The 11,996-nt window shown below is 47.7% G+C and overlaps 2 protein-coding genes across 3 annotated transcripts in view; both read left to right on the top strand.

The window, feature by feature from the left end:
- Positions 1-698: 698 nt before the first annotated feature.
- rpl38 (ribosomal protein L38) lies at positions 699-2,813 on the top strand. The gene is made up of 5 exons (XM_047032314.1): positions 699-773; positions 981-1,007; positions 1,627-1,687; positions 1,821-1,943; positions 2,741-2,813. The coding sequence occupies exons 2-5, from the start codon at positions 1,005-1,007 to the stop codon at positions 2,764-2,766; spliced, it is 213 nt and encodes a 70-aa protein (XP_046888270.1). The 5' UTR covers positions 699-773; positions 981-1,004; the 3' UTR covers positions 2,767-2,813.
- A 1,235-nt stretch (positions 2,814-4,048) lies between these two features.
- The window catches only part of ttyh2 (tweety family member 2), a 37,295-nt gene continuing 29,347 nt past the window's right edge, over positions 4,049-11,996 (top strand). The window contains exon 1 of one of the 2 annotated variants that reach the window (XM_047032356.1): positions 4,049-4,510. In XM_047032356.1, the coding sequence (XP_046888312.1) occupies positions 4,382-4,510 (129 nt within the window). In that variant the 5' untranslated portion in view covers positions 4,049-4,381. The remainder of the gene's footprint in view (positions 4,511-11,996) is intronic. The other variant, XM_047032355.1, reaches the window with a different exon arrangement.

The following is an 11,996-nucleotide window of genomic DNA, read 5'->3' as shown; positions in this document are numbered from 1 at the left end:
CGGCGGAGAAAGATGCGAGCGAAACTATTCTGTGGTTGTGGCAACGCTGCCGAATATAGGTAAAGCCGGAGCAAGAACATTCCTTGCTGAGTTTTGATGGTGGCCATGATGTTGTGGCCCTCCTCCCCACGGGGTTCGGGAAAAGTTTGATTTTCCAGCTACGGCAGCTAGCTCCGTTACAGTAGTGGTGAAGGAGTTGGCTAAGGCGAACGCTTGCGATTGGCTATGGCAAATCAGAGTGGCTCTGGGTGGATCCAATAGTTTTAAACTTCAACAGAGGACCCGCCTTCAAGGAAGTTAACGTTTGTCAATCGAGACATCCCAGACCCTCTGTACAAATGAAATGTACGAGGACCAGGCTAACAATTTGAGCCAGACACTCTGAATTGAGTCAAGATAATATGATTCAGGGCTATAATTGGAATTCAAAGAACACAACAAATTGAAAATGTTTGGTTAATTGTAATTTATCTAGCTGACTTTATTTAAGGGAGCATAACCTAACTCAGGTTGATGCTCTCAGGCCTCTGATTCTTAAACATTTAACACGTTTTAGAAGGGTAGTGTAATGTGCCCTGTCCAGTAGATTATCTTTGATCTGATATTACTTGATTTAATGCATTTTTTAATTAAAGCATCGTCAACTGCACACATAAATTATTTTCAAAAGTGTGTCCGAAATTAATTTTGTCCTCTACGAGACGCCGTGCTTTAAATATAAGCTTCGCCCTAGCGGAAGTTCCGCCCCTTTCATCCCCTCTCTTGCTGACTGTGTGAGTTGCACATTTCCTTTATAAACAACATGACAATTTCTAATCATAATCCATCCACTTTAAAGTTATCCGTGACACTGCCCGAATCGTGCAAACATGGTTTAGTTAAGACTTGTCTATAGGTTTTGATGGGTATTTGTAGTCCTTCGCATTTTGTTTGACTGTTCTCTTCCATAATCTGTCTCCATCTTTTTCCGCCATTCCTAGCCTTCAGTCCGCAGACAAGGCAAGATGGTAAGTCCTTATTTTGCAACATTCGCTATAAACAGCTAGTTAAAACTTGATTTTGACTCAACAATGTGTCTTACAATTGTTGCCATCTATCATGTGATCTCTTACTACTCTTACTTACTAACCCTACATGCAACTAGCTAGTCATAATGTGAACACCGGCCTTGCTAGCTAGCGGCTAGGCTAGTGGCATGAACACAAGCCCACATGCATTCAGTACCGGCTTGGCGCATGTTTTGCAAAGGACAACCTGTGTTTACAAATTTAAATGACGTCCCATTTTGCGTGTTATTAAATGTAGTAGCTGCTATTAAATGCGCTATACGGCTGGTCACGTAGGTAGTCTCCTAGTCACCAATGAATGCTACTAAGCTAGTTTGGTACCTTGCTTGTCAGGCTAGATGCAAGTAATGCAAACATCTCAAGCTGTTCTGTGCTAGTGATGACTTTTAAAGCTTGCTAGATCAAGAATGGACTAAGTGCTGAGTTTCGACTCCAGAATCTTCAGTTCCACCGGTCCATTAACAATTCCAACCCCATTTATAGTAAACGGAATCAGTTAATGCATCGTAATCAATGGCAATGGCTGAACGGTTTTCTTACTGGCTATATTTTATTGCAGCCGCGAAAAATTGAAGAAATCAAAGATTTCCTGCTGACGGCCAGGAGGAAGGATGCCAAGTGTAAGTTTCATACATGCAGGTTTTCTATTGGATGGTGTGGCATGTCAGTCAAGTCCCAGAGTTGAACTCCCCCTTCACACACACTCAATGTCCACTATCAAGCACTTAACACCACATTGTCTGTCCCTTGTAGCTGTCAAGATCAAGAAGAACAAGGACAATGTCAAATTCAAGGTGCGCTGCAGCAGGTACCTGTACACCCTGGTCATCACCGACAAGGAGAAGGCAGAGAAGCTCAAACAGTCCCTGCCACCAGGTTAGTGAGAACCAGGAAACGGCCAACTCACCACATGTTGTCCGATAGAACCCCATGGAGACAATTGGGATTCCAATGAAAAAATGTTGTCCCCTTGGACCAATACAGTAAATCCCATTGAGCTTTTGACTGTGGGAAGAGAACAGGATTTGGACCCATGTCCATGTCACCATTAATGGGACCTGCTTGTCATAGTGAGCCATTCTACATCATGGAAGTTTGATGTCAGGCTGATTTCCGGACCAGTGGATAGCAACTAGCACGGCATTTTAACAAGCCCTTCTACTCTGGACACATGGGATGTCAATAGCCTACATATTATTACTTAAATTCATTTCAGCCTGGAGTCTAAGTGCCTGATATCTGACCATTTAAGGGCAGCCACTCATCCCTGTAATAAACCGGGTTTAAAAATGGAAACTTAGATTGTATGTGGGATAGGACATGCTAATAAATGTAGTGTCACCACATTTGCAAGTTGTCCAAACATCTCAGGCTGTCCCGTGCCAGCGATGAAATTTCAAACTTGCTAGATCAAGGATGGACCAAGTGCTTCGTTTCGAAAACTTCCGAAATTGAAGTTCCACCGGTCCACTAACACACTTTGACCATGACTAGATGGTCACATGACAGCGGGAGTCAGCGCCACTGTGACAGCGGGAGTCAGCTCCACTGTGACGTTGGCTCTGAAGCTGAGGAGACCTGTTTGAGGGGCTGTGTAGTCATGACTTGCCTGCTGATGGGAGGATGTATGTGTTTTTGGTTTTTAATCCACTCTCATTTTTTCTCCCTTTAAGGTCTGGCTGTGAAGGAGCTGAAGTAAGCCCATCGCTGTGTACAGAAAATTGTAATAAAAATTGGAAAACTCGTTATCTTTGTCTTGCCTGTTATGTTGCCCCAGTGTGTGCAAAACAGTAAATGCTATTTAACACAGCACCATGTTTCCTACTGTTTTATGACAAAGTAGCTAAGTAGTTCAGTATGTTGAGAATCTATGCTGCAGGTGTGATTCTCCCTGGCTATCCAATAGTATTGTACTCTTTGCTTAAAGGGGTTTAACTCTTGCAACCAGGCAAATGAATCATCAGCCGTAAATGCAGATCCCATGTTGGTAATATAACCCACATTCCTAATGCTCAGTTTTGCAGAACAATGAATGGCCTAGTTTTGGTACATGGAAGTTTGTGCATTAATGATACTGAGCAGATTTAGAAGGAATGTTAATCATGCAGTGACACAAACACAGGGAGTGGGAACACAAGGGTGTCAGCCAAGTGTCAGCATGTTGCCATCCTGCCCTTCCAAGGCCAGTCAGGAGCAGTGATCACCGTACCCGAGGGCAAAGCCCAAGTCCTCACCCATGTCTTGGCCAGGGACATGGCAAGTGAGGGATCTGTTCTGCGTCTATATTGGGGTCATCAGAGGAAACCCATGTGAGCATGGGAAGAGCATGCTACCTCTGCATTGAAGGGCCTGAGCAGGATCCCACCTGAGCACCAAACAGACCCTGGACAGGAATAAACCCAGAACCTTATTGGGATGAGACCGCATGTCTGGTATGATGGAGCAGGGGAATCTCCATCATGGGGGACACTGGGTCTTGAACAGGGTCGAAGGCCCATCTTCAGACTACACATTTGTCAGCCCTGAATGTCAACCCTTTATCGTTGTCAAACTATTCAAACCTAATTGCAAAACCTTATGTAGGCATGATATTTTGTTATCTGCTGAATCCTTGTTAAATCATTTTAAAATTTTCACCAACCTTATTATGCAAATAAAATGTTAGTTAAGTTAATCATTGAAAATGTCATGGTATTTTGGACCTGTAATTGTAAACGGACTAAAAAAGGCTTGATATTATTTTCACACTAGATGGCAGTGTTGGATCGTCACCACTCCTAAACTGGCTATTTCTAAAGTCATCTAACTTAAAGAAATGTAAATGCTTTTTAAATACTTAATAATAAGCAACTTCTTGTAGCCTACGAAACGAGTATAAATTACTTTATTTTAGGCTATTGACTGCCGTTGGATATCCAGCGTCTTCCCGTGCGGTATCAGCGAAGTCCCGTGCCCCACAATGGGAGGCGCGTTCCCGTGAAGCTGCCGTTGTGTGGATACACATTTTGCGTTTCAGTGTGAGCAACTGGACCAAACAGCAGCGGTGGATAGGTTGTAGGCGAAGACAGATTGACGGGAAATGGGATCGGCTTGTTATTTATCCCAATTATTACAAATATTGGGATGCCCAACATTGTAATTTGACAAACTCGCTACATCTTCAGTCTCAGGTGCAAGCTTTTTTTACACAGTAGCATGTGTTTTTCAATGCTTTGTTTGGCATGAGACGGGAATAGGACTTCTACGGCGGACCGAGGCTGACCACTCACCATAAAGAAACGCACCTCAATATTGGATACGCGAAGTTTACAGTGATGTCTTCCGCACGGGTAGAGTACATCGCACCTTGGTGGACTTACTGGCTACATAATTTCCCACACATCAACCTAAGATTACAGCCTGTTGACAACAACTTCAACCCAGAAGATGAGAATTACCAGCAGGTGAGTGAGCAGACCGGGGTTACTGGAGGGGTAACTCTGGAACAGGGGTCTAATATAACACGGGTCACTACTGTAGCCCATACAAGTCTCAGGTGTTCTATGATTGTATTGTTATGTAGGCTAATGTACAGAAAACTACCAAATTGTGCCTCTTTTCTGTTTACGCTTATCAAAAGAATGTGGGTATGCGTTAAACATAGAAGTGTTCAAATGCCTGTATTCTAGTCGGTGAACGTATTCTTGTTAAGTTTCGATCAAATCGGCACCAGAACCATACCACACCCTCATTATTGTTGAATGAAAAATTCCTATGAACTTGATACCGGCCTTGATCTACATTAACAATTAAATTACTGTACATGTCAGTCACAATGTATGTTCTACACGTGTTGTAATCCTATCAAAACACAATACCCAAAGCAGTTTATAGCATGCTGGGGTCTGCAGGGTTTGGAGTCATCAGCTGTGATTGTGATCAAAAGGGAGGGATTTAAGACAGGACGTGGAGTGGGAAAACTGTCCAGTATTGCCCCTGTTGACCCCTGTGTTGCCAGGACAGTCCTGAATACAGTCCAGACCTACGCTGTGAGATAGGAGAACTGACACCCAGTAGTGTACACAAGGGTACACACACAGACCTACCGGCTTGTTAACCACCTACAAATGCAATTTCAGCAGATGTGTCCACTTCTTCAGTCACTACTACACAACTGGAGACACCCTCCCAGTCTCCTGGATTCAATTAGCTGTTCCTTTTTTTTCTTTTTTCTTGAGATGGGAATGTGATGTGTTGCTGTTCCCAACTTCTCTCTCTCTCTCTCTCTCTCTCTCTCTCTCTCTCTCTCTCTCTCTCACGTATATAAAGAGAATGTGAGAAGAGGGAAGCAGGGGTGTACAGGGATGCCAGCTGTCTCTGGAGGAGGTGACATGATGTGTCGCTTTTCCTCCAGCTTTGAAGCTGTTTGCAGGGTGTCACTGACTGTTGTGTTGTGTTCCTATACGCTGTGCTGCCTTTGAACACCTTAGAATCTCGCTATTCAGTAGAACTGTTACATATTTAAGCGTTGCCGTGAGTGCTGTGCTCCCAACAGATATCTGATAATGGGGACATAAGGAGGCTTTCTGCCTTTTCTGTTTTGGGCTGTCGGAGAACCCTTCCCTCGGACCCCCCTCCCCCACACTCCCTCAACCCCTCCATCACCTGTCCTCGGTTTTTATCCACACTGGGAAACCACAGCCCTTTACGCTAGAGAGAGAGAGAGGGGAGAGAGAGGGGAGAGAGAGAGAGAAAAAGGAGAGACAGAGTGCTGGTTTCTGTTGCTGTCTGCTTCCATTAGATCTGACAGCAGCAGGAATGAAAGAGGGAAGCGGACAGAGAGCGAGACAGCGAGACAGAGATAGACAGAGAGTCAGGACTGAGGAGAGGATGAGGGCGTGGAAGGAGAGAATGAGGATGTTCCGTGGGAGACCCGCAGAATCTCACCCAGGCACCAGCAACCCCCTGGGTCACAGCAACCTGCCCCACCACTCACCCCTCGCCCCCTCTCACCGCCACCTCCTCAACACTCTGCCATTTCTGAGCCGTGACACAAGCAATCCACACCTCCACCCCCCCTCCTCCATCCGCAAAGCTCTGTCTGCCATGCTAGGTACACGTCACACACCACTGTGTGACCAGGCCAGACGTCAGAGGAGCGACGGGTCTGTGGGTGACCACGGTCATTCCACGGAGGTGCTCATCCTCTTCATACATACCCTCGGTTAGCCTCCAGCCATTCTGGCCCCTAAACTAAGTCTAATCAACCCTAATGTGCTGAATGTTCCAGATTCAAGCATCCTGGACTTAACTCGGCTACTATGGCACAGCTCCACCCATCACAGGTCTAAATATACCCCGTCGTCAGAAACACTGTTTAGCTCAGTTGTGAAGCGACAGTGCGCCGGCTTGCCAGCCCCAATCTGTTGCAGCTACATTGTCCCTTTTGGCAGTACCACAGAGCAGTGGTCTTCAACCCCTGGTCCGTAAGGCCAACCGTCCTGTCTGCTTGATTTCTTTGTAAAACACACAGGACAAATCTCACGCCTTGACTCTCACACCCGATTCAAATGAATGGTCGTTATCAAGCACTGGGGTAGCCTGGGAACCATCCTTTCGTTTGAATTAGGTGCGTCGGAGCAGAGAAACATCGAAATCCTTTCAGGACAGTGGGCCCTGAGGAGCAGGGTTAAAGACCGCTGCAATAGAATGACAGTGAGGCTGACTACAGTAGGGTGATTCAGAGCACTCAGTACAGCCTGAAGAAGTTACGGCCCGTCTGTAAATGTCATGCGTCAGAGAAGTTCTTTGTCTGGAATAATTGCTTGATAAATAATTGTTTTGAATAATTCCAATTAAGGGAAAAATGTTTAGCTCTGCTGTTACTATAAGAATGCTGTATTATCCTGTCCTTATTTTTTCTTTCTTTCTTTCTTCCTTATTTTTTCTTTCTTTCTCAGCCAAATTGCTTCCATCGATCTCTGGGCAATGAGGCAGTTTGGAGGCCATTGAGCGGGTTCCCATGCCTGGCTTAGACAGCGTGGAAGAGGTCCATTGTAATTGACCTATTTTAGCCTAGCCAGGGTTTGGGAATTCCTCCTCTGGTCTCGGCTCATAGAATGGAATGGAATGCTGGGGTCGTGATCTTAATGTGGCTCTGTCCCTCCAACTTCATCTGAGTGTGTGTGTGCGTATGTGTGTGTGCTTGCTATAGCAGGGGTTGGCTGTAGTCCCAAACATGCCTAGCCTATTGGCCTCTTGTTCTCACTATTGGACTCTGCTGTGGGCGTCATTAAATGGAATGCCAGTCACTTCGGTTGTCTGACCGGAGAATTGAGATTAATGAATTGCAGAATCGACAGAAGAGTGGTCTGCTGTTATATGTGAAGAGACTGTTTCATTGCTGTCAGAAAACCTGTATGCTATGCCTTCAGTCATGCCATTAGATTACAGTGTACTTGCCTCTGTGTTTGTCATACTCGAGTCATGTGTTAGTCACTTTTGCCCCGGCAAGCTGTAGATGTGTTCTGCTCTCTCTCTCTGTCTCTCTGTCTCTCTGTCTCTCTCTCTGTCTCTCTCTCTCCGTCTCTCTCTGTCTCTCTTTCTCTCTGTCTGTTTTTCTCTCTCTCTGTCTAGGCATGGGCTGTACTGGGATGCAAGGGGAAGGAGGGCAAAAACCCTGAAAAAACCTAGAAGACTCTTTCAAAAATAGGCCAGGGACCTAATTTCTCTTCATATCACAATTGTGTGTTTTAGCAAAAGGGTCAACTGTAGAGCCCGCTGCCAAAACAGAACAGGTCAAAAGGTTTCGCTCCATATGATTCATCCACATCCTGTTATGTGACCCATCGCTGTTTATGAGAGTTGGTGTGTTTGTATTATGGATTCTACTGGGTTCAAAACCCTCACCACAGAGGTAAACAGAAACCCAGTCACCGTCCTGTTTGGCCAAGGCTGTCTCCCAGCACAGTTTTCGCAATAAACATGCAGTAAATTAACATTTAAATTCAACAACTATTTGTGGCTTATGGTTATGTTTATCTGGGTATTTAGTTCGAAGTAGTGTAGCCAATGTGTAGCTCTCTGTTCTGAAGCCTCCCCAGTCCTCCTGTGTCATGCTGGGTTGAGATAAACAGCACAAGACCAGAGGACAGCTGTGGAAGCGGAGGTGTCAAAGATGGCCTCACACTGAGACCCAACCCGAGACTTCCTTCCTGTCCGGTGGTGCCTCTGATGTCACATCCTGTCAGAATGTCAGAACATCTCCGACGCCCCCGGTCGTCTCAAGAATAGTCATCATTACCAGAACGTACACGCACTAGTTTAGAGCTTTTGTCCGTGATTAATTGGATAAATCACAGGTTCAAAGTGTCCACTCACACACCTGTGCGGTTGCGGGTGACTAGGTTTCCTGTGTTCCACCCTGGGTTCAGAGAGGCTGCAACCGATGGAAAGCCGAATCAATAGCGGCGGACAAAAGATGTCTGCAACTGTCGTCTAGTCGTCCCAGTTGGACCACGCGGACACGTTTCCATAGAAAACCCCGGAAGAGCACTCTCCTGTACTATTAGCGTGACATGGAGTGATATGGGACGAATAAACAGAGCATCCAGTTAACCCCCCCACCACACACACACACGTCTAATCTTCACGCTTCGGTGGCTGTGCCTACAGAGGCTCCTTGGAAACAATGTTCCGCCTCGGTGCCCCCAAACAATCTCCTCCAGACCTCCGTCTATCCTCTTGTCTTTCTCTCTGTCTCCCACCCCCACCTTCACCGTTTGTCAGCTTGTCTTTCTTCATGTCTCTCTTTCGCTCCCTTGCTCATGCCTTTTAAAAAAACAATACAAAAAACAGGAAGTGTGATGTGAAGGAGGATGCCTGGACACGAGAGTTATGAGGAGGAGTCATGTGGGGATTTCCTGTCGCCAATGAGGAAATCGTCTATAACATTCGAGTCATATCGTCGGCTTTTTTCTTCACGACGAACAAACCTGACGTGAAGCCGGACATGTAAATCCAGAATATTTTGGAAGGATTGTGCATAGCCGTTACTGCAGAGGTGTCTAATGAGTCAAGCTTGTCTCAAAGAGCTGTTTGCTGAGTTTGAGTTTGATAGGCCAAATTCAGAAGTGTGACTACGACTCTTCAGAAGTGTGGTCTTTCATCCCCAACTGGAACAAGAGAGACTAAAGACTTCCTGGTCTTAGTCAGACTCAGATCTCTCCAGCTAAGTTATGTGTTTGTTGTGGTTGTTATCTCGCTCGTTTGACTAAATACAGATTCTGAGACAGAAAAAATCCCAGTTTCATTGTTTGTTTGGTGGGGATCCATGTTTTTGTCTTCCCAGCGTGTCGTTGTCAGCAGCTGCTCCTGGTACTGTTCTGGAAAAGCTTGCAAACCTTGTCTGGAACAGCTTCAACTCTGAAATAGCTCCTGTGGTCGTGATAACAGGTGTAACACGTGTGAAAGCGTGGTTTACTGTTAACCCTGCACCTTCACGGGATCGGTATTTATTGCCTTCCACGAATAAGCAGATAAATCTCATTATGTAGTTATGTGGACTCTCTCACTCTCTCTCTCTCCCTTCTCTTTCCTACTTCCCTCCGCACACTCCCACCACACGCACACTCAACAGTGTGTGTGTGTATAACCTCATTCTCCTAACAGTGATTCACCCTAGTCTACTTAGCTCCAGTGCTGGTTGTCTTTTCCATGTAGTCGTCATCTTATGCCTGCAGATCAGAAGACGCGCATGCACGCACACTGCTGTGAGGGGGCCAGGCCTAACAGAAGGTCATTAACCCCAATCTGTCTCCATGCTGCTTGTAGTCAGAGATGAGCATCACCTGATTGGTCTCTCTCTCTCTCTCTCTCTCTCTCTCTCTCTCTCTCTCTCTCTCTCTCTCTCTCTCTCTCTCTCTCTCTCTCTCTCTCTCTCTCTCTCTCTCTCTCTCTCTCTCTCTCTCTCTCTCTCGGAGGCCCCCTGCGTAGGCCGGCTCTGTGCTGATGTGAGGGGAGGAGGCAGTTCACACGACTCCAGGAACATGTAGTATCGATGGTGTGTGTGTGTGATCAAGAACGAGGTTATTTCGATGTCTACACAAGCAGGCTTATGATTCAATTGCGTTTGGAAACATTTGACCTCCCCTTAGCACAGGCTCGTTATTGCTGAGCGCCCCGAAAGGTCTCCCAAATCGGAAGACACGCAAAATGAGCGTGCCTGCTGTGAGCCACGCTTTCCACTCACGAGGCACGGTCAGTGAACGGCACATCATTTTCATGGGGTTGTTTCCGATGTATCGAGGCTTTGGCATCCCGGGGGGGGGGCCCCGAGTGCGTTTGTTTACCAAGTCACCAGCAGGAAGTGGAAGGACTAGTGTATTCATGCGGCCCAGTGGCCCTCGGGCGCTACGATCCTCTGGGCCTGCTTCAGCGTGGTGTGGAACACAAGTGGGGGATGGGACCCTTTGTTGTGTGTGTGTGTGGGGGGGGGGGGGGGGGGGGTGTGACTCACCCTCATGACCCCCTCCCCACCCCCGAGGGGATGCAGGGTTACGCTATCGGTTCCGAAAGAGGGTTCAGGAAATGGGAAATGATACACTTGAAACACCCTTTACCCGGGCCACGAGAGGTCAAACTGAGTTTTGTGACGGTTGTCCGGGTTTCCGATAGTACTGTAAACTCTTTCAGGCAACCGAGGCGACGTGTTGTCTTTTTCTTTCTCCGAGTCACTCACTCAGTCTTTCTCGCACACACACACATACACATACACACACACACTCTGAGACGGCCTGCTTGTCGGAGGTAAGTGTAGATGAACGCCGGCCAGGCGAGAGTGAGAGGAGGACTTCAGCGCCAGAGGAGAGAACACGGTTGCGTCGGCCCCAGAATCCCCCTCTCCTTCCTCCTCCGGCCTCATCCATTACCCATGGGGCCGCTCTTCGGGGACTTAATTGTGTCCCAGCTGTGAGCGTGGGCATGCCAAGCCGAGTGCACTCAGCTGGAAACGACGCCCCAGGGCATCCCCCGCCGTCAGAGTGGAACAGGCTAAGACTGAAAGGAAGACATGGAGGTGGACCGCTCCATTGGTATTTAAGAAGGGGTGGGAGTCGCTGCTTGCTGATGCGATTTCGACTTTTAAAGCTGTCTTTACTCGCCTTTGTGGGTTAGATATTCATGCTGTTGCTGTAATGATCTCCGGACAGTTCCTCAGTGTCCGTTTTAAACAGACACCATAGCAGTCCACCAGCAGGATCTGTATGGTTTGCTTTTCAGCCAGGTTGTGCATCAGCCACCCTGAACCACTGATGTCTAACCTCGGTCCCAGAGCTCTTGTTCTGCTCCAGCAGCAAGCACCCTGGAGACCAGCTGCACAGCACCTGCCCCAGACGACCACCACCACCTGCCCCATCCCAACACCACCTGCCCCATCCATCCCAACACCACCTGCCCCATCCCAACACCACCTGCCCCATCCCAACACCACCTGCCCCATCCCAACACCACCTGCCCCATCCATCCCAACACCACCTGGCCCATCCCAACACCACCTGCCCCATCCCAACACCACCTGCCCCATCCCAACACCACCTGCCCCATCCATCCCAACACCACCTGCCCCATCCCAACACCACCTGCCCCATCCCAACACCACCTGCCCCATCCCAACACCACCTGCTCGAGCCCACTACCACCACCTGCCCCATCCCAACACCACCTGCCCCATCCATCCCAACACCACCTGCCCCATCCATCCCAACACCACCTGCTCGAGCCCACTACCACCACCTGCTCCAGCCCAACACCACCACCACAAAAACTATCCCCAGCCCAACACCCCCACCATCCCCAGCCCACCACTGCCTGAGACGCGGGGGACTGGACTCCAGAAGTGCTTAGTCCACACTTAGCCGGCAAGCTAGCTCCTCTCCATGCTTACGCTTGCAT

This window comes from Hypomesus transpacificus, chromosome 13, assembly GCF_021917145.1.
Source record: "Hypomesus transpacificus isolate Combined female chromosome 13, fHypTra1, whole genome shotgun sequence".
NCBI lineage: Eukaryota > Metazoa > Chordata > Actinopteri > Osmeriformes > Osmeridae > Hypomesus > Hypomesus transpacificus.
Note: the sequence above shows the minus strand (reverse complement) of the source record. Positions and strands in the feature narration are given on the sequence as shown.